The sequence below is a fragment of the Podarcis raffonei genome, chromosome 6 (genome assembly GCF_027172205.1).
Source record: "Podarcis raffonei isolate rPodRaf1 chromosome 6, rPodRaf1.pri, whole genome shotgun sequence".
Taxonomy (NCBI): Eukaryota; Metazoa; Chordata; class Lepidosauria; order Squamata; family Lacertidae; genus Podarcis; species Podarcis raffonei.
In genome coordinates this window covers 3096029-3122011 of record NC_070607.1, presented here as the reverse complement: position 1 = coordinate 3122011, position 25983 = coordinate 3096029, and the positions used below count along the sequence as shown (strand labels likewise).

General features: G+C 43.2%; 2 protein-coding genes across 8 annotated transcripts in view; both read left to right on the top strand.

The window, feature by feature from the left end:
- The window catches only part of SELP (selectin P), a 37527-nt gene extending 33133 nt beyond the window's left edge, over positions 1–4394 (top strand). For all 5 annotated transcript variants that reach the window (XM_053391195.1, XM_053391198.1, XM_053391197.1 and 2 more), the window contains 3 exons: positions 714–744; positions 1886–1941; positions 2582–4394. In XM_053391195.1, coding sequence (XP_053247170.1) covers positions 714–744; positions 1886–1940 — 86 coding nt within the window. In that variant the 3' untranslated portion in view covers position 1941; positions 2582–4394. The remainder of the gene's footprint in view (positions 1–713; positions 745–1885; positions 1942–2581) is intronic.
- Positions 4395–14238: 9844 nt separating this feature from the next.
- ATF6 (activating transcription factor 6) overlaps positions 14239–25983 on the top strand; it is an 82004-nt gene continuing 70259 nt past the window's right edge. The window contains exons 1-7 of one of the 3 annotated variants that reach the window (XM_053391203.1): positions 14239–14377; positions 16397–16470; positions 20647–20734; positions 21264–21355; positions 22032–22161; positions 23099–23305; positions 24367–24587. In XM_053391203.1, the coding sequence (XP_053247178.1) occupies positions 14335–14377; positions 16397–16470; positions 20647–20734; positions 21264–21355; positions 22032–22161; positions 23099–23305; positions 24367–24587 (855 nt within the window). In that variant the 5' untranslated portion in view covers positions 14239–14334. Of the gene's footprint in view, positions 14378–16396; positions 16471–20646; positions 20735–21263; positions 21356–22031; positions 22162–23098; positions 23306–24366; positions 24588–25983 lie in introns of those variants that run through there. The other 2 variants (XM_053391202.1, XM_053391204.1) reach the window with 2 other exon arrangements.

Sequence of the window (25983 nt, the reverse complement as noted above, 5' to 3'; positions counted from 1 at the left end):
CAAGCAACACCTGCAGCTTATGCACCTTGTGATATATGGGTGCTTTCAAATGGGGCCTAATATCAAATAAGTAATTTATTTCCCCTACCTTGGAAATTAGATTTTTCTCTCTGTGTGCATTAGTTTCCACACGTACCCTTTTTTTCAGTCATGGATATTCATTGCTATTTCACTGTGTGAACAGAGCTTAGCAAAATCTATCTGGGTTCTTGTTGGTAGTCTCCTGTTATCATGTTTCACAATGGGGAAAAATATAGTGTTGTGGGGAGTTTTTTGGGGTGAGGCTGCTGTATCCATTTCCATTTAAGAAATGTTTTAATACTGAGGTCTGGGAATCATATAAGCAGTTGACTTGTTGCAAGTTTGTTAGCCAAGGACCTTTTATAGTCAGGATGGCCATAGCATTGTTTGCTGTACATATTTCTGTGTCTGGAACTGGGGCGAAACTCAATGGGGAATTTTGTGCCAGGAATTTTCTGTCTAACCAGTCTCTCAGGATTGTTGTATGAAGAAAAACCCATCTGACTCCCTCTGCTTTTTGGTGGAGTGGTGGAATGCAAATGGAATTACTTCATCTAACACTACTTTGTATTTGAGAACAAATCACTGGTATATTGTCTGCTGCTTACATAAATAAATGACAATAACTGAATTTCTCTCTCTCTCTTTCTCAAATTCTCTGCACCATCCAATGGCAACTTTGACTTTGTCAGGGGAAAAGAAAAGGCTCCTTGACCATACCAGGTACTATGAATTACTACATGAAATTAGACCAACCTCTTTTTTCTAGTATTCAAAAAGAATGACTAATAATTTAATGAGGCATAAGATTTAATGTACCAGAGTCCATTCTGACAGATTCGCAAGCTGTTTTGAAAAGAGAGGTAAAGATTAACAAACACACAGAGAGAGTAGATCTGTCATTCAGATCTGGTCAAACAATTTTAGTTAACAAGATGTGTAGCATGATTCTAAGCATATTTACTTGGGAGTAAGTCCCATTGAGGCAAATGGGGCTTCCTTCCTTCCTTGTATGTGCATGGATTGCATCCTCAGTCATTCAGCATCTGAAAGCTCAGGTACAGCTGTGTCCTGGCCCCCTCAAGCCTTGCAGGCAGAAAAATACTGTACTCTACTTCCCATGATATGGCCAACCAAGATTCTGATTCAAGCCAAAGTGAACGGTTGTCCAAATGACCTCTGTAATCAGTCTTGTTCCTCTATCCAACCCCAAGGCTTCTTTTGTTTCAGTACAATGACCGTTCTTCATAGCTGAAATTACAGTTAGGAAAGGCTGAACTTCTGGGGCTTTTCTCATCAACTCTTGTTACTCAGAAACATAACTTTAGGCAACAGCATTTGAAAAGACGAACACTTCTGAAAGTCAGTACAATGAGGGCCACATTGCTGCAAGGGCAGGCAAATTACAGGTTGGGCTGATCCAGATGGTCTTTTTAATGTGTTTTCATGATTATTATTTGCACCTCCTTCAATCTTACCAGAGAGTCACATGTCAGCAGCAGCAATCAGTGTATGGTCTATAGCTTCTTGCTGACTTTTTCATTTCACAAGTGTTCCTATTTTTATAAATTTTGGTCCTACTTCTTGTGCTATTTTCTAGGCCTGGCAATATGCCAAATAGAATTTGCTTAGGTATACTTCTTGTTGATACTGGATACTGGCTTTCTTCTTCTTCTTCTGGAAAACAAAAATGGGGTGGGGGAGAGAGAAACTTGAGCTAGGGCATGCTGGTAATTTGCTGAGTTAAAATTACTTCCTGCGGGAACAGAAATGGAGCAAAAGTGCCTTCTGAGCATTGGGCCCTTTGTTCTCCAGGCTACACCAGCTCTAGAAAAACAACCCTCTGTTTGTATTGCCTTTACAGTGATTTGGGAGCACCTGGTGTATTCTCCAACGCAGGCTTCAGCTCTGCTTTTTAAGGTAAGCCTGCCATTGTGTTGCTTTGATATGTTTCAGACCCACTAGCCCCTTTCTGAATCCGAGCATCTTGTGCTACACTCCTTACAGAACACTTTTAAATTGACTGTATTGCATTAATGTGATGCTAAGGATGCCAGTACTTTTATGCCCTCTTGTGGCTGGTTTATGTGTGTCAACTAACTGAACTGGGTTGCTTCTGCCCCGGGGCTCTCTCATGCTGCTAAAGCATTGCTCTTCTTGCACTGCTAGGTGGAAGTGCGATTATTACTGTGGTTCCACATTGCATGCTTAATCCTCTATGTGGTGTTGTGCTCAAAAATTACTCAGAAACTTCAACTGGACCAAAATGCAGCAGCTAGATTACTGACTGGGGTTCCACTTAGTTTTCATATAACTTCTGCTTTCAGATAGCTGCATCAGTTGCTGGTTTGTTTTATGGCCCAATTCAAGGTGCTCGTGTTAATGTTTAAAGCCCTAAATGGCTCAGGCCCCAAATATCTGAAACACCACCTCTTTCCTTACAGACTGTGTCAGACACTACTTTACATTGGCTTTTGACACTTGAGATGGACATTTTTAGAACCTACCTTGTTTCTGTGATTGTAAGCTGTATTCCTACATTTCATTTGTATCCACACAGAACTCATCTGGATCATGTCCATGGAAGAAAAGTGCTGATGCAATGGGACTTTCTTGCAATCTCATTAATCTGTGCCACCACTGTCAGTGAGAGCTTCTGCTGCCTGGTTGCTGGAGATGGAATAAATTCATGCTTCAGAATACCAGGGAAGTCTTCTTGTGCTCAGGTCCTGCTTGCAGGCTTTCTGCAGGCATCTGTTCTGCCTCTGTGAGAACAGGATTCTGGACTAGTTGGGTCATTGGCCTGATCCAGCAAGCCCTGCTTACATTCATGCCTCCAGTCATCATCCGCACTGTGGTGTTTAATGGATTTCAAATTGTCTCAGCATTTGCCTTCATCACCTGTCTATCTTAGATGACCTGCATTCTTCTTATTCTGCCAGACTCCTGCCAACTTTCAGCATTAAGAACCATTATCATTAAAAGGTCTTGCAAAGATGCTGTTGCTGAAAAACTTTGTCAAAATCTGCTGTAAAATATTTCTGGACATACTGATTTCTCTTTCTTCACCCAGACTTGGTTTCAGATCCTGTTGTAAGGCTGCCTTTAAAAAAATAATAATACCCAAACATTAAAACAAACGTGGGGATCACTGCCAAGATACGACTAGATCATGTAATATGCACATACCGTGCTAGTAAAACCTACCTTTGCCTTGCTGTCCAGACTAGGAAAACATTGTTAATTTGTGGGCACAAACTATACTATGGAGAATGCCAGCTGCCCTCAGAACAGGAACGTCTTTTTTTAAAAGGAAATGAAAGAGAACATGCTCCAAAGCTGAATTCTGCAGTCAGCACCACATTCTGCACTTGTAAATTTTAAATTGACTGCCTATGAGGCTGCAGTCAAATTTTTCTAGTGTGCCATTGAATACATGGCAGCTTAAAAAAACTTTTCGTGTACTTTGTTAGCACAGGCAAACCTAGCAGCTTAGCACATTTTCCACTGGCTACCAGCTATATCCACAGGTAGAATAGAAACACAAGAAGCAAATGCCACTGCTTGGGTTCAAATCCTCATTCAGCTCTGAAGCTCATTAGGCGAGGTTGGCCTGTTACACTTAGCCTAACCTACCTCACAGCCTTGTTGCTGGGATAAAATGTGAATTAGGTATGGTTCCCCAAGCTTCTTGGTGGAATGGCAGAATAAAAATGTAGTAATGTCTGCGGACAAACGCCAGCTCCCTCAGCCTGTAAAGCGAGATGAGCGCCGCAACCCCAGAGTTATCTGCGACTGGACTTAACTGTCAGGGGTCCCTTTACCTTTAATGTTTCTCCCCCTCAACATTATTGGGATTTTCCAATAGATACTGTGCTCTGATACTAGAGCACAATAGATTAGTAGATCTTAAATATATCAGTAGGCATAGTAGCATATCTAATAAGAGACATGATTAAAACAAACAATTTTACCAAAGCTATTTTAATATTTGGCATAGATACAGAAGAATATTGAGCTCAGAATTCTCAACACTGACAGCTATATGTTATCATGAGAAATCAAAAGACAAACGTATGCTAAGTCATTTGCAGTTACAGAGAGAAAGTGAATTGATTTAGTGGATAAAGTTATTTAAAGATAGAATTTTGAAGTCTTATGATTACTGAACTGAGACAAATCCCTCATTTCTTTCAGTATTTGCAAACAACGTATTATTAACTGTCTAGTATTAAATAAATCTGACCCTCTCAGAGAGAGAACAGTTCAAAGAACTAATATCAGAAGACCATACACAGCACCTGGTTAAGTACATTTTGCAGTATTATAATACTGCAAATAGATGAATCCAAAAATACCCATCAACAGAGCTGTGAGAGACATGATCCGTAGGTGTGTGGAGCTAGCAGGAGAGACAAAGGGTTGTGTCACCCCGATTCTGAACCCTTACATTACTTGTTTATTGAGAAAGGGGCCATGTGGGTTTTATGCATTGGTGCACCAAGACACTGGAAAACAGCATCTTTTCCCCTCTTTTTTTGCATTTTCAAAAACAGGAATAGAGAGCATATTTAACCCCCCTCCCCTTCCCCGTCCCACTTACAACTTCGTACCAAATACAGCATATATACATAGACCATATGACTTCCCTTCCTCACTTTTCCTGGTTCCTTTGCTTTTTTACTACTCTGCATTTTAAATCATCCAATTTGTTATCTATTAAATAATCCATCTCTTTCAACTCTGCTGGATTTACTTGAGACCTGCTAAGCTATGTATTTGTCTATACTGGTTCTTGAAATAGTCAATAAACATTATCCATTCCTCTTTATATTCCTTATCTGCATTTTCTCTTATCCTGTTCGTCAGACCAGCCAGTTCAGCATATTTGAACATTTTACACTGTCATTCTTCCTTACTGGGGACTATGCTTGTTCTCCACCTTTGTGCCAATAAGGTTCTAGATGTGGCGGTGGCGTATAGTAATAAACTCTTTTGTTTTTTTGGGACCTCCATTGTTACCATCCCCAAGAGGAAAATCTCAGGTGTTTTGGGGAAAGTTTTTAAAGTATCTTTTCAAATTCATTATATATAGTTTCCCAATATTCCTTAATTATTTTACAGGACCACCACATATTAATAAAAGTTCCCACAATTTAATTACACTCCCCATATATACCTTTTTCTTTTTTAGACATTTTCGCCAATCTGATGGGTGTTAAATACCATTTGTGGGCCCTTTTCATCATATTTTCTTTTGTCGCATAACATGCTGTAAAATTCATATTTCATAATTAATACAGTGACCCACATCTTTTGCCCGCTAAGACATGCTCAATTTCACAAATTCCTCTTTAGTTTGCCACTCCAACAGCAGTTTGTACATTTTTGATTATACTTTTATATTTGTATCTAATAAGTCTTTGGTAAACTGAGACTTTTGTTCTGCAAAGCCATTTTTCCTATCTATCTTAAACAGTTCATTAATCTGATGTACCTGTGGGCTGTAGCCAATCTGTAACCAGATTTCTTAATTCCTCGAGATTTCTGAGTCTTTGTTTCTGGCCTGAAGATCTAAAATTTCACTGCACTGCCTTGACATGGAGCTCGTTTAAGGCCCTGCTGGGGATTCGCCAAGCTTTCCTGGCCTCACCCCGGGATTTTAGGAGGTCACTTTGCCCAGGCGACTCTCCTCTGCTCAGATAGTCGGCATTGAGGTGTGCTCCTGCAGATCTCTCGACCCTCTTCCCTACGTGTCAAAAAACGGAAGTGGAAAACAGCATCATTGAGAACACTGTAAATATCTAGGGAAGGAATCCGTTATTATATATGATCTTGCTTGTTGTATATGAATATATGATGGATTATTTCTCTCTCCCTATTTTTTACCTTGCTTTCTTTATGGATTGCATGAAATTTTGATGTATTTCTACAAAGCCATCCTCTGTGGTGAGGAAGATGGGATTCTGTTTCTCTAGTGACTGGTTGGGTTTTCCTGCAGGGGCAAAACTAGGATTTATTTCACCAGGGTCAAAGACCCAGTTTGGCCCCCCCCGTGCACATTTGCATACACACACACACACAGGCTGGGAGTCACAATGGTGCCCCTTTGGAGGCAACCCCCCCTACGCCCCCGCTAGCCCCTCCATAGCTATGGCTCCGTTTACTGCATCTCTTTCAACATCTGTTTTCAGTTTAATCAAATTGACACAGATGCAAATGTTTCCACTTGGTTGAAAGGATAACCACTGGAGCATGCCAATTTGGGGGCTCATCACATTGCATTCAGTTGTATACTTTGAGATGTCAGTCTAGGGTACCTGAGAGAGGGGAGGTATAGCGACAAGCACCGCTGAAAAAGACAGCCCCGATGAAGTAGTAGGGAATAGCAGAAAATAACAATTGATCCACCCACCCCAAACAAACCCCAAAGAAACCATCTGCAACCCTGAGACCAATTTCTCATTTCTCAGATTATTTCTAAATTGGGTGAATCAAAATTTACAGAGAGAAAGAACCAAGATTGGTGTTGCTTGAAAGTAACATCATGTGGACTATACAAATTAATGGGAATGCAAAGTGCTACAAATAGTAAACTCTGGTGTGGATAAGTCTGTAGTCTCTCTCTACCACCCCCACAGCCCCACCCTGTGCACCTGAAAGTACACTTCCCGCTTTCCCTTGGGGTTATAGTGAAACACTGGGTGCGCGGTCCCTGCTTGTTCTGTTCCACCCATCAAGGCTGTGATCCTCAAGGTAAAAATGTCCATGCTTAGGGTGTTCATTATATAGATAATGAAATGTTTTACTTCCGGGGACAGAGAATTTTGAAGATATTTTCAGTAAACTCTCACTAAAGCTTCTGGAGCTTGTTCTGGTCTCGTGTACCAAGATTTTGGGAAGAACAGTCCAGTCTCATTAGGAAACATTATATCTTCGGAAGCCGAAGGCTAAGGAGTAAACCCTACCCAAATCTGGAGTGGAGTCCCTCAGGCGGTTGTATGGCGCTGTTTACAACCCCTTCTGACAACTCCTGCAGCCCAACTGGTGCCTAACTCTGCTTTCCTTGGAGACACATCTGCAAGGCCAAGAGAGGGACTCTTGTCATCTGGGAAGCCCAGGACCTCCAGACACACTGCCCAGTCTTGCTCCCTGGAGAGGTCACTTTGGGACTGCTGACACCGTTGCTTGACTTTTGACCTCACCCCCGGAGGCACACTCCATTGCTTCTCAAGACAGACAAATGCCAACATTAAAAAACTATTTGAAAGAATTTTATTTCATTCACAAAAGAAAATCTGATTATGATACAGGTTTTCAGACAATGCGTGACACGTTTTTTGATCTAATTTTAACATTATTTGTCCACTTTAATGTATTATTATATATAGTATATATAGTTTATAGTAATCAATAAGGGGGTGAGGTGGGAATCAGCTTTGATTGTGGAACTAATGGGTGGGTGCCATGAATATGGATCAATTTACACAGGTTTCCGGAATCTTGTGCATGTGGCAATAAAGACTAGGGGTGATGGAGAATAATGCTGAGACTGACCTTGTTTTTCTGACAGAGGGCGATGATGGCCCTGCCTCTAACCCATCACAAAAGCCATCTACAAGACAAAAGGGTAACCTTTTGATGTCACACTGGGGAAAAGTTATCCTTTTACACAGAGGTTTTTGGGCAAGGTGTTATGGGAACAAGGAAGCAGAAATGAGAAGAGCTCCGCATGGGGGCTGAAGGTCAGAACCACCTTGGCAGTTTGGCCAAAGGAAGGCTGGGACAGAGGCACAGAGATGTCTTGGAGTCCAGGGCTGCTTTGCTTTCAGGAACCAGCCCCTTGTGAGATGTAATGCTGTGCACCTCTCCATCCCAGAGCCAAGCTCTATATGTGCGAAAAACCCTACATCCAAAAGACACTGCAGTGTCTGTTGTGCCTCATTCCAAGGAAGCACAAAGCCTAGTTAATTGCCAAGACTCCTAGAACTTCACACCCCTCAGCACACATTGGCGTGACCTATCACAATATCGTTCCAGAATGTGCCTATAGGTTCACTTTAAAATGCACAAACTGGATGGAATTTCTCCCCTGCCCTCCCCGGTCTCTGTCTTGTCTTCACACATCCACACTTCCATCTAAGAGCAACAACAAGGGAAGGAGCCAAACTGTAGACTCCTGCAGCGAGACCCCGGATTCGCACCCATGCCCACAACTCACAACTGTTGGACAAAAGCACCCCCAAGGATAAAAGGATGATCAAAGACTAGCATGTTTGTAATACAACTGTTATGTCTGCCAGCGTGGTTACTCGAGAGTGAACAGGCAAGACCCGCACTGGTCTCTTCAAAGGCTTTATTATCAGTGCAAATCATTCACAGTGCAGAACGTCTCAGTTCCATGTCTTGCTCAGTCACTAGCAGAATCTGAGAGTGGGCGGTCCTTAAACTTTCCCCAGCAGAGTAGTCTCTTGACCCCCATCCTACGCCTCCCCTCTCTGTGCGCAGAGAGGGCGTGGGCAAAGGGGACCCCCCCGCTTTGCTCATGCACGGTGCTCTGGCTCTCCATTGCATCCTCCAAGCCCTGCACCCCTTCCCCACTAGAGGCGTGGCTTCCCTCCTCCACGGAGGACGTGCTGCTTCTCACGATCTTTGGAGGCTCCCTGTAACCCAACTGCCCTTCCACCTCTCGCCTCTGAGCTGATGGCAGTTCCCTGACAACAACCTTTATTAGAATAAAATAAAAAATATTTATCTATTTATTTATTTGTCTATTTGGGTTTGTGAGGAAAGGGGAACTGGGCCTTTGGGGGGGGAGCGGTACTGGAGCTGCTGGTCTCACTGCTGTGGCTGCCTGGAAGAGAAAAGAAGAGAAAAGATTATTATTTTTTCCATTTGTTTATTACGTTACATCTTTCCTGCAAGGATCTTAAGGTGGCCCACATTATTCTCCCTTCCTCATCCCATCCCTGAACTCTTCTTGAATCAGGGAGCTGCCTCCCCTGCCCTCCAGCCAAGGCAGATTCTCTCTGGCCTCCCTCTTCCTCATGAACAAAGAGCAACACTCACCATCCGTATCCGCCTTGGTGGCGCCCACCCCCTGGTCGCTTGGTCAAACATAAATTGTTTTCAGCCTCACTAACGATTCCTTCTCATCTTTCATAACGTTCACTTCACCATCCCATTTCTCCTCCAATTTCTCTTCCTCCTCCTCCTCGCAGACCAGGGGATGGATTTGGGGGGCATGTGTAAAAAGTATGTCACCAATGTGTAAAGTTGGAAAGCCCTGGGTTAGAGTGTTGGACTAAGACCTGGGAAACCAGGGTGCAAATCACTGGGTGACCTGGTTTTCTTCTGCCCTGGACGCTAGGACCCAAATCCATGGAAACAAGTTACAAGAAAAGAGAATCCAGCTAAACATCAGGAAGAACTTTCTCATGGCAAGAGCCCGTCAATCGTGGAGTGGTCTCTCTTGGACTCTCCTTCCTTGGAGGATTTTAAGCAGAGATTGGATGGCCATCTGTCATGGATGCTTTAGCTGAGATTCCTGTGTTCCAGGGATCTGGACTACCAGTTGATCCTTGGGGTCCCTTCCAGATCTACAATTCCAGGAATATAATGAGCCGTTACCAGACGTCCCTCATTGCCGGGGACAGTCCCAGGACAAAATCTGTCCCCGGAATGTCCCCGGATTCTAATTAATGTCCCTGGATTTGTTCCCAGAGAGTGGTGGCTATTACGGCATTGGCAGCTTTGACAATGTTTGTGTGCGCAAGGCGAGCCCCAGGCAGCGAGCAGCACACACCCAAACTCCGCTCACTCCCTGCCCCCTCGTCACTCACAGCCTCCTGGAGCAGCTGATAGGCGCTTGGGCTGAACCTCGGCATGCCCTGCTATGGCCTCTCCACTCCTCCGACCTTGTGGTGGGCTGCGGGGCCTGTCAATCACACCCCACGCCCCCTTCTCCCCGGACTCCAATGCTTGCCCCCGAACTTATGCAGCCAAGCATGTCTGACATAGTCTGACATAAGTCATGTCAGACTAACCTGATCTTGTTTTTTGACAGAATTACAAGCCTGGTAGATGAAGGGAACGCAGTGGATGTAGCCTACCTTGATTTCAGCAAGGCATTTGACAAGGTGCCCCATGATATTCTTGTAAAGAAGCTGGTAAAATGCGGTCTTAACTTTGCTACCACTCAGTGGATTTGTAACTGGCTGACTAACCGAACCCAAAGGGTGCTCATCAATGGTTCCTCTTCATCCTGGAGAAGAGTGACTAGTGGGGTGCCACGGGGTTCTGTCTTGGGCCCGGTCTTATTCAACATCTTTATCAACGACTTGGATGATGGACTCAAGGGCATCCTGATCAAATTTGCAGATGACACCAAACTGGGAGGGGTGGCTAACACCCCAGAGGACAGGATCACACTTCAAAACAACCTTGACAGATTGGAGAACTGGGCCAAAACAAACAAGATGAATTTTAACAGGGAAAAATGTAAAGTATTGCACTTGGGCAAAAAAAATGAGAGGCACAAATACAAGATGGGTGACACCTGGCTTGAGAGCAGTACATGTGAAAAGGATCTAGGAGTCTTGGTTGACCACAAACTTGACATGAGCCAACAGTGTGACGCGGCAGCTAAAAAAGCCAATGCAATTCTGGGCTGCATCAATAGGAGTATAGCATCTAGATCAAGGGAAGTAATAGTGCCACTGTATTCTGCTCTGGTCAGACCTCACCTGGAGTACTGTGTCCAGTTCTGGGCACCACAGTTCAAGAAGGACACTGACAAACTGGAACGTGTCCAGAGGAGGGCAACCAAAATGGTCAAAGGCCTGGAAACGATGCCTTATGAGGAACGGCTAAGGGAGCTGGGCATGTTTAGCCTGGAGAAAAGGAGGTTAAGGGGTGATATGATAGCCATGTTCAAATATATAAAAGGATGTCATATAGAGGAGGGAGAAAGGTTGTTTTCTGCTGCTCCAGAGAAGCGGACACGGAGCAATGGATCCAAACTACAAGAAAGAAGATTCCACCTAAGCATTAGGAAGAACTTCCTGACAGTAAGAGCTGTTCGACAGTGGAATTTGCTGCCAAGGAGTGTGGTGGAGTCTCCTTCTTTGGAGGTCTTTAAGCAGAGGCTTGACAACCATATGTCAGGAGTGCTCTGATGGTGTTTCCTGCTTGGCAGGGGGTTGGACTCGATGGCCCTTGTGGTCTCTTCCAACTCTATGATTCTATGATTCTAAGCACAGCAGAGCCCGTTGGAGCGCCCCACCCTGCCCTCTCAGGTAGCCCGGAAGATGGCGGCGGCGAGACGTGCTGTTGCCGCTGCTGTCACTGGTGCGGACGGCTGGGCTGCGTTAGGCGAGCGGGAAAATTTTCCCCCACTTCCACCCTCCTCCTCCTCCTGCTGTTGCTTCTGCTTCTTTATTGCTGTTTCGGTGGAAACTGATGCCGGGGACGGCCTTGCGTGAGGGCTGAGGGGAGACGCAGAGGGCATATGGTTTATGACGCTCCTTCTCAAATATCTGAATTTGAGAGGGGTGCGCATGCAAGGAAAGGATCGCTGATGGCGGTCATAAAGGCTGGACGCGTTTATTGCCCAACCAAAGGAGACAAACCCCCTCCCACCGCCTCGCTTGTAAATAAAAAATAAAGAAAACTCCGCCACATGGCTCCACTCCCTCCCCCACGTTCTCCCTATTGCATTTTTCTCTGCCTGAAGAGTCGGATAGAAAATAGGGAAGGTTCGTATTAAAATACAGTGGTACCTCGGGTTAAGAACTTAATTCGTTCAGGAGGTCCATGCTTAACCTGAAACTGTTCTTAACCTGAAGCGCCACTTTAGCTAATGGGGCCTCCTGATGCCGCCGCGCTGACAGAAATGCTGGTTATCTCTCACTGCCCTGCCCTTCTCTTCTTTATAGTTTATGATTTTCAGTTTTATACATTTCAATAATTTTACCATCATTTTAACATTTCAAAACTCGACTTCCTTCCCCTTTTCTGCTGTTCCTTAGTTTTTTTTAAGGTTTTCTGCATATCCAAATGAATTAATTTGTTCATCTATTCAAGTACTTTAAATATATACAGTGGTACCTCAGGTTAAGAACTTAATTCATTCTGGAGGTCTGTTCTTAACCTGAAACTGTTCTTAACCTGAAGCACCACTTTAGCTAATGGGGCCTCCTGCTGCCGCTGCGCCGCCAGAGCACGATTTCTGTTCTCATTCTGAAGCAAAGTTCTTAACCCAAGGTAATATTTCTGGGTTAGCGGAGTCTGTTACCTGAAGCGTATGTAACCTGAAGCGCATGTAAGCTAAAGCGTATGTAACCCGAGGTACCACTGTATACTCTTATAAAACTGCAGGTTATTACAATGTTTTTATCTGTTTACAGTTTATTTGTAAATCTCCAATAAACCATTTCCATTCTTTTATAAACAGTTGGTTTTCTTGCTTTCTTATTTTCCCGGTAAATTTCGCCATTTCAACATGTTCCATAAGTTTTTGTATCCATTCTTCTTTCGCTGGGACGTATTCTTCTTCTTTCCATTTTTGGGCAAGTAACTTTCTTGCCCATCCTCACAACTGTTGGGAAAAAGAACCCCCGGGGATAAAAACATGATCAAAGACTAGTATATTTGTATTCCAAACTTTATTTGAATCCATACAAAAATTATTTATATATTATTCATATATTTGTTTATTTAGATACTTGGAATTGTGGGGAGGGGAGAACTGGGCGTGGGAGGGGGGGTAAGAGCTCCGCTCGAGCTGCTGGTCTCACTGCTGCCGTTGCCTGGAAGAGAAAAGAAGAGAAAGGATTCTTAATATTTTAATTGATTCTTATGCTGATAACCCATCTTTCTGCTCCCTCCGCCCCACTGCCACATTTTCTCTGACCTCCCTGTTCCTGAGGAAGAAAGATCAACACTCACCATCCACGTTGTTATCGGTGGACTCCATCCCCTGGTCGCATGGTCTCACAAAAATTGCTCTTATCTTAACCTTCTCCTCCTTTCCGTCTTTCATGATGTTCACCTCCTCCTTCCACTCATCTCCTTCCTCCTTCTGGCAGACCAGGGGATGTATCTTGGGCAACTGGCAGCAGGAGACCAGCAGCCCGCGGAGCCTCCTCAGACTTTGGAACCTAGGGAAGAAGAGGAAACAGTGAGGAAATGCGTTCTAGAGATCTCTGTGCTGGATTTGGGGCACCAAGAAGGAGAAATCCTACTTACACCTGAGACGAAGAGAGCCTTTGAATTCTCTCCAGCCACATCTCTGATCTCCCTCACTAGCTATCCTCAAATGGTTGCTCTTCCCAAAGTGCTCAGCCAAGTCACTCAGCAGGGGGACGTGTCACAATGGAGGACATGACCCCGTTACTTTAGCTATCTTGCTTCATAACGGGCATTGTTCCCCTTCACAGTCACTTTTCAAATCTATCTTTCAGTGGGATAAGCGGTTTTATTCCATTTATTTAGAAAAGATCTCGAGCTGGCTTCATCCAGCACGGTGCATTTCTGGACAGGACAGAAACCCCTTGCAAACACCCCCCCCCCTTTCAACACGGTGGGGTCACCAAGGGAAAGCACTTCTGGCCTCGACTACGGCTGCTGTTTCTCACTTCATAGTTCAAAATAACCCCTCTCCACACCCTGTAGAAATCTGTCCAGTATTATGATGGACAGGAGGACTTCACTATTAGACTGCCTCATCCCAGTTTCAGTTTCTGCCCAGTGTGTTCTGCTAATAAACAGCTTAAACAATGTTGAAAAAGAAAATAATTAAATAAATAGAAGACCTAAAGAATACCAGGAAGAACATATTTGGTACAGCAGAAACCTATCCAATGGGTTGAGGGCCCCGGTGCACAGGAAGGTAAAATGTGAAGGGGTCTGGAGGGTCGCTTCCTCCAACCCGAGGCAGGAATCTCAAGTGAAGCATCCCTGACGGGGCCATCCAAGCTCTGCTGGAAAACCCCCCAGGAAAGGGGTGGGCGGCATAAGGAAGGGGGGGACGCGAAGGGGGAGGAGGAGGAGGATTTTATGCACAGGCCCTTCCAGGGGGAGAGCGGCTCTGCTTTTTATGAACTGTGTTGATGGCGAACCGGTTCGCACGCCAGGAAGCCCGCATGACGAAGCGCCTGAGGCGGCCCTTCCTCCCTCCCTCCGCCCGCCTTCTGGCTGGGGCTGCCGGGCCTCGGCGTGGGAGGCGGGGCGCCTCGCTGACAGGAAGTACACGTGTGTGACTGTAATCCCACGAGCTGTGCGCGCAATCCCGGAAGCGGCAGGCGAAGCGAGATGGCGGCGGCCGTGGCCGGGTGGGAGCCGGGCGGCGAGTGGGGTAAGGCGCGCGCCCGGCTGGGCAGCTGAGGGGCCGCGGGGAGGGGGCCCTGCCCCTCTCTCTCCCCAGCCCCAGTCTCGGTTTCCCGGTTAATTTTCTTTCTGCCTGTCCATCCTGACGTACAATGTCCCCCCCCCCATCCTGTGAGGAGCAGTTTGGGCCCCGACGGGAGCAGGGCCAGCCCACCCAGGCAATGGGGAGCGGGACCCTCGGGGGGGGCAGACCCAGCCCCCGTCAAGGGCCGCCTCCCCCTGGCCAGCCTCTTGCTTCGCTCCTGCTGTGGACTTTCCCTCTGGCAGGGCGGGGGGGGCGCCCTTTTGTGGTTCTCCCCAGGTGCCAAAACGCCTTGGGCCCGTTAAGAGTGACTGCCTGGCATAACCCGGTTCCCCTGAGCCCTCGCCTCGCAGTCTTTTATCCTTCTTGCTTTGCTTATTAAATGCCTATGCCGCCCTTCGCCCAGGGATGGAGGCATCCCCAGTACAGCACCTAACATTAGAGTTGTCTTGAAAGATTCAGGACAGGGGAAAGGAAGTGCATAGTTAAACCTGTGGAACTCCATCCCACAGGAGGCAGACTTGGATGCCTTTGAAAAAGGATTGGAGGAGAGGGCTGGCAGTGGCTACTAGCCAGGATGGCTATGCTCTGCCTCCACAATTTCTTCTGACTACCAGTTGCTGGGAACTATGGGAATGGGGAGTGCTCTTGTGCATGGATCCTGCTCACTGGTTTCCCACAGGCAGATATCTGGTTGGCCATTGTGAGTACGGGATGCTGGACTAGGTAGACCATTGGCTATTCTTATGTTCTTACATTAGTGCTTACGTATATGCTTTCATGGACGCGGGTGGCGCTGTGGGTTAAACCACAGAGCCTAGGACTTGCCGATCAGAAGGTCGGCGGTTCGAATCCCCGCAATGACGGGGTGAGCTCCCGTTGCTCAGTCCCTGCTCCTGCCAACCTAGCAGTTCGAAAGCACGTCAAAGTGCAAGTAGATAAATAGGTACCACTCTGACGGGAAGGTAAACGGCGTTTCCATGCGCTGCTCTGGTTCGCCAGAAGCGGCTTAGTCATACTGGCCACATGAGCCGGAAGCTGTACGCCGGCTCCCTCGGCCAATAAAGCGAGATGAGCGCCACAACTCCAGAGTCGGCCACGACTGGACCTAACGGTCAGGGGTCCCTTTACCTTTACCTTTACCTATATACTTTCATATGAATTGCCTCGTAACCCCCCCCCCCAAACATACACACATACACACATAACTAGGTATTAGGTGATTCTGAGGGAGAATATGCTATTTAAGGCCCGCAAGGCATTTTTCTTTGGTTTACATAGTCAATATACTGGTTTTTGGAGTGGGGGTGGAATTAAGACTGCAATCCTGAACATCTTTACTTGCAATTAAATGTTTCTGAAAAATCAGTGGAATCTATTTGAAGTAAACTTTGTACATGAACATTCTCTTGTTGATTCTGACAATCTGTTTAAGCCTCCTCAGGTCTCTTTTAAAGCTCTTATTGGCACTGAAGTGTTCCTTCTTGTGTCTCCTATCATCCCGTGGTAAATGAGAGCTTTGGAGTGAAATTAAATTGATAAATGGCATGTAGGAAAGAAAGGTGTTCATCCTTCTCTCTCCATGCTGACCACTAATCCAATTTTGTTGTCTCCAGTCAGTCATAGATCACTTATTCTCTCTTAGCTTGACCCAAAGAGTACTGCTTGAAGAATAATCCTCTGTAAATTGCAACACAGTTATTCTGTCCTGTATATTTTGCCTGCTTAGTAAACAGTTCCTACCTGGACAAGTGTATATCTTTTTTAAAAATCCTGAATTTTGGAAGCAGTAAATTAATCATAGTAAACAACTTGAGTCATGTGTACCCGCTGCAGAACTTGCAGGATAGAGAATTAGTGGTTTCTCAATTCTGGGTAACAGGAAAACTGACTATCAGTACCTGCTCAGCTTTGACTAGCATGCCTTAATGTTCTCACCCCTTCATGTTGATTTACATCCTACAGAGTCTCTTCTCTTCACTGAAATTGGTGATCTGATAGAAGATGAATTGCAGCTAAATGCAGAGAATGAAACTTATGTAAGTCGTTGTAGTATGGATAGTTGCATGACCCTGCAGTGTATTTAATCAACAAGTAAAACTCCCTTGGTTTTAGTTAGTACAGTATTTGTTGCTTGCACACGTTACAACTTTACCTAGTGCAATATTATTTCTCTCCTGCACTAGCACAAATTTGGAAGCATTTTGTTATAGTTCTTTCTACTTAATGCATGCTTGCAGCTTAATTTAGCAACCAGTAACACAACCATATTCTGACTTGCACTTTCAACAGTGTGTTTATTACCATTGCACAAGAGAACGTAAGTGAAGCTTTGTATTTTTAACATTTTCTGTGAATCCGTTTGGTATGAATTGACTATTCAACAAACTCCTTACTTATCTTCAGTTGCAATCTTGCTAGTGCTCATTTGTATTTAAAAGCTGAACTATGTTCATAGACAGTCCCTGTAATGTTGGGTGCTTTTATGATAATACTGTAACCAAAAAATGTGGCTTTGAAACCTGGGACTTCGTGTTTTTCTGGAACTGGAGAAAAGTAAAATATTAACTTTTAAAACATATTTAAGCTGCTGTGTAGGCTTAAAGTGATCTTGAGATGTGCTCAATTGATAGTTTTTATTGAAAAGCTCTTTCTCTTCAGTAGCACATAGATGCTTTTAAAAACATCAGTAGTATTTTTTTTTACTTTCTATATGTAAGAAAAGCATATTCATGTATGAATTCTGCCTCCAATTTGTTTATATGTAACAAATGTTCTACATGTGCTGGCAGGTATGTATTGGATGTTTTAGGCAACCAGCTTTTAGCTTTATGGCCCTAGTATGTTGTTTTATCTGATTCTATGTAAACATTTATTTCAACATTTGATATCCAGAATGTGTGCAGCATATATTATCTTGGAATAACCATTTAAGCACACAATACTGTATTGTTAATGTTTGGACAGCCTGAAATTTCAAACTCAGAAGTCATGGACTGCTAATGAACATAGTGGAAAATGTACAGAAAACCATTTTAGGTTCAAATAGGCAAGGCATTTGTAGCTCTCCAGCCATATCTAGGAAGGCCTGACATATGCATCTGGTGAACAGGTGATCTAGATTCTAGGAATCTAGACTTAAGAGATGTAAAGGGAATAAGTAAAGGCTGAGGACATGTTGAAACTGATGCCTCTCACAAATGCCTGAGCATTTTCAGACAAAGACCCTCATTTAACTTCAGCCTGCTTGATAGATTATTGGTAGCAAAAGTAAATGAAGTAGTGGGTGATGTTCAACTGTTTTCTCATATTAGAACTATTTAAATTTTGGAACATGTCTAAATTATGTTTCATTTCAGTGGGTCTACTCCAAGTCAAACTTAGTTGAATACCCAGTATTTAAAAAAAATAATTTTTATTGAGTTTTCAATTTTCTATATTTCAAAATAAACATTTTACAAACTTTAAAATATCCAATCACTTCCCTTCTCCTTTCATAGTTCATATTACATATCGTATTTTCCTGCATAATTTTCTTAACCATTCAAATCAATTTTCCACTTTTACATCAATCAAATACTGTTTTCTCTGTTGAATTTATCTTAATACTGCCAGCATTTTCAGCTGTGTACAATTGTTTTCCATATATTCAATATTTTCCAGTCTTCTTTAAATATATGTTCTTCTTGCTCTCTTATTATATAGGGTCAGGTTTAAGGTGCTGCTTTTGACCTTTAAAGCCCTTCACGGCCTAGGACCCTCGTACCTACGGGACCGCCTCTCCCGGTCTGCCCCACGGAGAGCCTCAAGGTCCATAAATAGCAACACCCTAGTGGTCCCAGGCCCTAAGGAAGTTAGATTGGCTTCAACCAGAGCCAGGGCCTTTTCAACTCTGGCTCCGGCCTGGTGGAACGCTCTGCCTCATGAGACCAGGGCCCTGCAGGATCTGATTTCTCCACGCAGGGCCTGTAAGACAGAGTTGTTCCGCCTGGCCTTTGGCTTGGAGCCAATTTGATTCCCTCCCTCTCTTTCTTTTTTCTTTTCCTTCTCCTCCTGCGATGAGGCTACATTTTAATGTTTTAATGTTTCATTATTTTAATGTTGTATTTTAATTTTGTTTTAAGTTGTAATCATTCAACTTGTTTTTATTATTGCTTGTTAGCCGCCCTGAGCCCGGCCTTGGCTGGGGAGGGCGGGGTATAAATAAAAATTATTATTGTTATTATTATTCTGCCTGTTAAGCCTGTAAGTTCTGCATATTCCAGCATCTTAAGTTGCCAATCCTCTTTACAAGGGACCTCACTCACTTTCCATTTTGGGGCTAACAGAACATTTTTAAACCAGACAACCTTTCTAAAACTTTTTTTAAAAAACATTTTTTTGACCAACATTTTGGTTTTGTCTGAATTTATTTTAAAACCTGCCACTTCCCCAAGCCTTTTAATTTCTTCTAGCGCTTTGGGAACACTCTCCAATGGTTGTTCCAATGTTAACACCACATCATCAGCAAATGCCCTTAATTTATAGACCCTTCGTCCCACTTCAATACCTTTAATTTTCCTATTTCTCCTTATATTCTGAAGCAATATTTCTAACCTCAAGATAAATAACAACAGAGATAGGGGACAACCTTGTCTAGTTCCTTTTCTTATTTGACATTTTTCTGAGAGTATATTATTTACTAATATATTTGCAAACTTAATAGCATAAATTGTTTTAATACCTGCTAGAAATGAATTACCTGTCTCCATCTTTTCTAAAACCTTGATCATAAATGACCAGGAAATAATATCAAAGGCTTTCTCCATGTCTAGAAAGATCAATTTTTTCATTCCTTCCAGGTACTCAAATTAATTACATTTCTTATTTTATATTTCATTTGTCGGCTTGGTATAAAACTGGCCTGGTCTCTGTGGACTGACTCAGTCAATGTCCTTTTCAATCTATCAGCCAAAATTGTCACAAATAGTTTATAGTCACAATTCAATAAAGAAATAGGTCTATAATTCTTAGTCTTTGTTAGATCACTATCTTGTTTAGGGATCAAAGTAATAAATGCATCTTTCCAAGAAGCTGAAACTGTGCCAGTCACCAAAATTCTATTCATAGTGTATTTAAGTGGTTCTATAAGTACATCCTGAAACTTTTTAAAATAAATTGTGGTAAGTCCATCTGGTCTTGATGCTTTGCCCATCTTCATTCAGTTTATTGCCACCTGCAGTTCCAAAATCAATATTGGTGCATTCAAAATTACAGTGGTACCTCAGGTTAAGTACTTAATTCGTTCTGGAGGTCTGTTCTTAACCTGAAGCACCACTTTAGCTAATGGGGCCTCCTGCTGCTTCTGTGCCGCCACTGCACGATTTCTGTTCTCATCCTGAAGCAAAGTTCTTAACCTGAATAATATTTCTGGGTTAGTGGAGTCTGTAACCTGAAGCGTATGTAACCTGAAGCGTATGTAACCCGAGGTACCACTGTACTGTTTTTCTTTAGACACTCGGGTAAATTATAATCACTCAAATAAGAGTCCATTTTCTTAATATCCTCCTTCTCACAACAATATAAAGAAGTATAAAAAAATGTCCTTTAAAATATAGAAGTGGTCATAGGCAGTGTAGTGGTTATAGTCATGGGGGTTTTTTTCCTTAAGGGTCATTCACTTAAGCTTCTCAGTTTGACCACCCTATCCCCTTCCCTTATTTGTGATGGCAGGCTTTTTTTGTTACCTTGATTTCTTCAAACAGCTTGTTCCCTTGCAGGGCAGCAAACATTTCCGGAGAAGACTCCCTTTTTGTTCTCCAGTCAATACACCAAATAGATCCAATAGTTTAAAATAATTCAAAATCAATCCTTTTGTTTCTTTGGTTGAATTTTGGGAAATTTTCCACTCCTGAGAGAGGAATGACAAGGCAGCTTGCTGCTGGAGTGCGTTAGAGCCCAGCGACCATGGCTCAACCACTGGGACGACCCGGCTCGCTTTGGTAAATGTGGGACCCCTCAATGTTCTGGTCATCCCCAGGACCTTCTTTAGGGTGCTTGTTGCCTCCGAGCTACCCCAAAACTCCAAAAAAGCAGCAGCCGGGGCACTGTGATAGCAGCGCCTGCTTCCTTCTCCCCTTGCCGCAAACCGAAAGTCTACCTAGTATTTCTTGAATATACTGCTTATTCAGTTTGCTTCTCTCTCTCTTTCTAATTTTGCTTACTTTAATTTGTAGGAAAACAATCTTTGTGATTTTGACTTTGACTTGGATCTGATACATTGGGACTTGGACTCCTGTGATGTTTCAAAGCAGATCCCAGCAGGTAATCTCCGGAAGGGTTGCTCATCGCAAAATATTAGATGCTGCTTCTGAAATATATCCATTTTTCACACAGCTTAGTGCTTGGCGTTGACACAGTAGTAATGAGACCTCTTGCATAAGATAACATTAGAGGAGCCCTGGTGGATCAGACCAAAGGCCATTTTAGTCCAGCATTTTGTTCTTGCAGTGGACAACCGAATGTTGATAGCAAGCCCACAAGCAGGACCTGAGTGCAACAACACTCTGTTGTGCTGACTTTAAACCATAATCAATGGAAAATCTCTTTGCGCATATCCTGATAGTCTGGATATGGGGAAAGTAGTCTGATCCAAGGGGAAATGATGTATAAGGTTCCTAACTTCATGCTGTGTTTTAATCTTTCTAAAGAAGGGACACTGGGGAACCCAGACACTCAAACCAAAGAGGATATTAACTCATTAAATCTGTTTCAGCTTCATACTTACAATCCAGATTTCTACACATAGAGGCACCTGTTTAGTCTTACATTCATTTACATCCTCATTTTGCAGATGTAGACTGTGAAGTGGAGCCCCCCTCGCCAGCCACTTCAGCTGATTCAGTTCCTTCTCCTCTATCTGTGGATTCTCCGGCACATGTACCTGTAAGCAGCTGAACATTTTGTGCTAGTCACATGCAGTGGGGAAGCATTTAATGGAGTTAGAATTCAGAGCTATAGGTAGTTTTTAAAGTTGCATAGAAGCGATTGCTTTTCGTCTCTGCTATGTAACTTCCATGTTCTTCTGCCGATGTTTTCTAGAAAATACCTGGGAGCAAACCAGAAATAAGGCTCTGCTGCAGTAGGAATGATGCAAGGAATAAATTATTGTACTCTCTCCTTGAGGTTAAGGGCAGGTGACTTGCCCAAGGCCATTGAGTGAGTCTTTGACTGATTTGATATTTGCCTACGAATTTTCCAAACCTAGAGACTGATGTGGTTCATTGCAAGTCCTCATCTATTACAATTCATGGTTTTGATTAATTGAAATTCTATTTGGGGCTGCTGTACATTCTCCCCCTCAACCTCCGCACCCTTTAATCCACCATTTCCAGTTACTGTGATAACTGCAGATATTCCAAGATACTGGGTATAAATGGCTTACATAGGACTTAATGAGCTGGGTTGGGATTTTGAAGATTTAGCATAGCATGCCATAGATAGCGTGTGAACAGAGTGCAGATTTGAAAATAGACTTTTTATTAGCATGTGTTCATCTTCTACTTATTTATTGCAACTGGAATTGGCTCATTTTGTTTTGTTTTTGTTTTTACTTTCTCAGGAGGGGGTAGAGCTGGGCTCCAGTTCCCACCCATCGCCTGTGTCTTTGTATGACAGGGGCTCTCAAAGTCTTTCCTCACCTGTAGGACGAAAGGAGAAGAAGCCTCCACCCAGAACAACAAACCGCTCAGGTATAACAGATATGTTTGCTCTGGCCATCTGCATTATAGGAGTCATAATCCTGGCCTCTCCCGTTATAAGTGTGACTGAGAATTAGGGCTGTCACTCAGTTTAAAATAGCTGCAGCTTTTGAAAATAATTGTATTAAAAATTGTTAACAATATTTTAAAATTTTGATGCACAATTATTTGGCATCTTTAAAAACCTTAAGACCATTCACTAAATATATAGCACTTGAAATGTGCTATATAAATTACTATTGTTGATGTTAGTGATCTGTCCCCTTTTTCATCTAGCTTCCTTTTCTGGTTGTTGATTCTTAGAGGGGGCTTGCAGTGACCTCTTGATGTCATAAACATTTAGAATTAAAGGATGGTTGCTTACACAAGTTCAACATATATAAAGCTAGTTTGAAATGTACATGTTTTTAATAGTTTTAATCATAAGTATCTTCCAGGTTTTGTTGATATTTAAAAGCAGATTTTGTTCTTAGGCTATCTTGAATGGTTCCCTTCATCTGATGCATTTTCTATTTGAGGAGGGATTCGCACCTCAGTAGCAGAGCATCCAGATAGGAGATCCCTTGTCTGAAACCCTAGAGAATCACTGCCAGTTAGTGTAGTCCCCAAAAGAAAAAGCTCAACAACTCTGACAATGGGTAGATCAATGCCAGTTTTTTTATACTGTGAGTAGATCACAGTCTCTTGGAAGCTGGACGTCTCTGGCGTAGACAATACTGAACTAGATCAACACAAGGGTCTGATTATATAAGGCAGCTGCCTATGTTCTTGCTTTCCTCCCTGCTCCCCTGCCCATGCTGTCACCTCTGTTGAGGTGCATGACTGCTTATCTTCATGCTAATGCATGTCCTGGATAAAAAGGAACCAGTAATTGTAATCTTTTTGGAAGAGCACTTCAATTTCAATCCAGTTTCATTCTGTTCTCCAGCAAATGGATCTTCTGTGACCTCCAGTCGATGTAGTCAGCCAGCCTCCAAACCTTTGGTTCAACCTAAACCTTTGTTGCCTGCCTTTCGGGAGCCTCAGACCGGCCTCAGTGTTCATACAAAAGCTATTGTCATTCCAGCTCTTCAAACACTCTTGGCACTGCCAAAGCAGCAGCCAGTTGTTGCTATCCAGCCAGCCCCTGCAAAAGGTATGTGAGCAGTTGGTGGAGGGTGGAAAGCTTGGCTCTCATGTGTGAAAAGGAAACTGGATCAGTGCCAGTTTTCTTAAGCAAAGTGGGTTGCCAATGTTTTTAAATTGCTTTAATATAGAACTATCTTTAATGTACGCAGTTAAGCAGCTTCAACCCTCAGGCTCATTATGCATGTTCAATTTTGGTGAAATGGTCAAGTACTACTTTGTAGGTCCTTTCTGTAGTAAGACCAAGGATGCAAAGAGCCATCTGTGTGCCCAAGCATAGATGACTTTTAAAAGCATTGTGAGTTAATGGAAGACGCAAACTTTAAACATTTATTAGTTGTCTTTCAACATTTTTTTAAAAAATATCTCCACATGATTTACAAAGAAGGACATACCCACCAATTACCGTATACATTAGTATTCTTCAGCAGCCAAGGTGGAATGTCTGGCTGGGAAACATTCCTGGGAAGCCACACCCTGCTCAGGAGTTCTTCCTGCTCAAGGAACCGTCTACATACAGTAGCTCAATAATGATGTCTACGTGACACCTCTGTGTTCAGAGGCAGTATTTCTCTGATTACCTGACACTGAGTCATAATCAATAAGAAATACACCTCCAGCTTTCTTCTGCTTCTAAGCTTCCTGACAGTATTTGATAGGCCACTGCTGAAAAGCTAGGGCTGGACTAGAAGACTCTGTGGTCTGATTTGGCAGAGACTGTTAAGCAGCTTCTTGGCCACCTTGTAACTTTTTAAAAAACTGAAGGTAGTATCCAAAGTGATATATGTTATGGCCCAGAGTGTACTGCTTAAAAGGAGGGAGGGGGTATCACCGGGCAACTGCAACTCATTGGGTGTTGCTAAAGGAAATCTTTTCATCCCATCCTAGGAGACAGAGTGCCTAGGATCTGAAATGTTTTTCTAGGTCTGGCATCAGTGTTAAGTTTCAACTTTGGGCAATAAATCAATTCTCCTCTTGATACAGCTGCCAAGGGACAAGACTTAACATGCATAGAAATCTGTTTCTTTGGGTGATAAATCAGTTCTGCAGTGCTGTTTCTCTCTATTTCAGGTCAGCCGGTAATGCTTTCTCAGCCTGCTGTGGTGCATTTTCAGGCACCCGGAATCCTTCCTGCCACCAATTCAGCCATTGCTGTCACTGGTGGAATCACACAACTACCAGGCCATGCTGTAAATGTATTGCCGCAAACTGTAGGAAAGAGTTTGACCACCGGAAAACTTACTGAGGCTAAGCCTGTTCTTCATGCTGCTTCCCCAAATACTAGCATGGATGTAAGTTCTTTCTAACAAATGTTTGTAATTGGCCCTTGCACCTAGAGAGTTTTTGCTGCAAATCTTCTTTTAGGATTCCAAGAAAACTTGTAGAGCGCCATTAGCAACAATTCAGGGCTCTTCTAGGGATTATAGAGACAGAAGTTCAAAAAAAAAATAATGGTTAAGTTTATGTATGTGACAACAGCAGCTAGGATTCTTTATGCACAGAAATTGAAAGATGAAGAAGTTCCTACCAAAGAAGAATGGATAGGCAAAGTGATAGGCTATTCTGAATCAGCAAAGCTGACAAATAAAATAAGAGAACTTAATGATGATTGTTTTATGGTGGAATGGAAGCCTTTTTTGGACTATTTAAAGAGCTATAATATGATGAATTCATGAGCAGGATTTGAACTATGAGCAACAGAAATAATTAAAGATTATTGTATTATGGTTATGTGAAATTTGTGGAAATATAATAAAATATATTTTTAAAAGTGATCCCACCCAAACATTAGGATTATGAAGGAAACACAGAACTGGATACACTGTTTCCACCATTATGCCTATTTCCTATTTCCAATGTTGTGCCTGATCTGTTTTCCTGACTTACTCATTTCCTGATTTTTTCTCCTGGAGGTGGATGTGGCTGCAAGGATGTGCCAGTTTGAGCCATCCTCTTCCCTGCCCCAAGATTTTATCAATCCCCTTAAAAGAAAAATCTGTATGTAGATGGCATTGTTGAACTTCTTTTTCCCAGTTATGCTGAAGTTATTGTTGGAATATTGAGTGTGGTTGCAGAGCAGAGGAGCAAAGCTTTGTTGGGCTGTTTTTTCTGTACCAGGAGACACAGTCCCCACCCTCCCTGGAAGTTGCTGCCTCAGGGATTTTGCCAGCCAGCTCAGGGCTAGCCATGCAGGTCCATTTTTTTTGTCCAATTTTCAGCCACTTAAAAAAGATGCAGCACTTGGAAATGCAGGTGAGAACTAAAACCTTCTCTCCCAATTTCCCTCTCCGACCAGAAAACTGCAAGTTGTCCCCAATCCCAGTAATGATGCTGTGAGACACAAGAGTTGGGTTCAATAGAGGGCCGCAACTGCATTGAATGAGTTTTCACTGGTCTGCAGTATAGATAAAAACTGGTTAGATACCCTGTCTTCCCATACTTCCCCAGTAGGCGGTAATTATCACTGTGGTGGTAAAACTATGACTGGGCTGGACCACTTCAAACTGAAGGTCTACATGGGGATGGAATGCTGGGAATGCCCTGCATTTTAAAAAGTCAGGAACAATTTGAAACAATGTTAGAACTTTGGTTTTATCCTAGTTTTTGGTGTGGAAAGATTGTGGGGGCATAGAGGAGCATGTCGTCAGAAGTAGTGCAGTTCAGTGAGAACTAAGCCTCTGTCACATG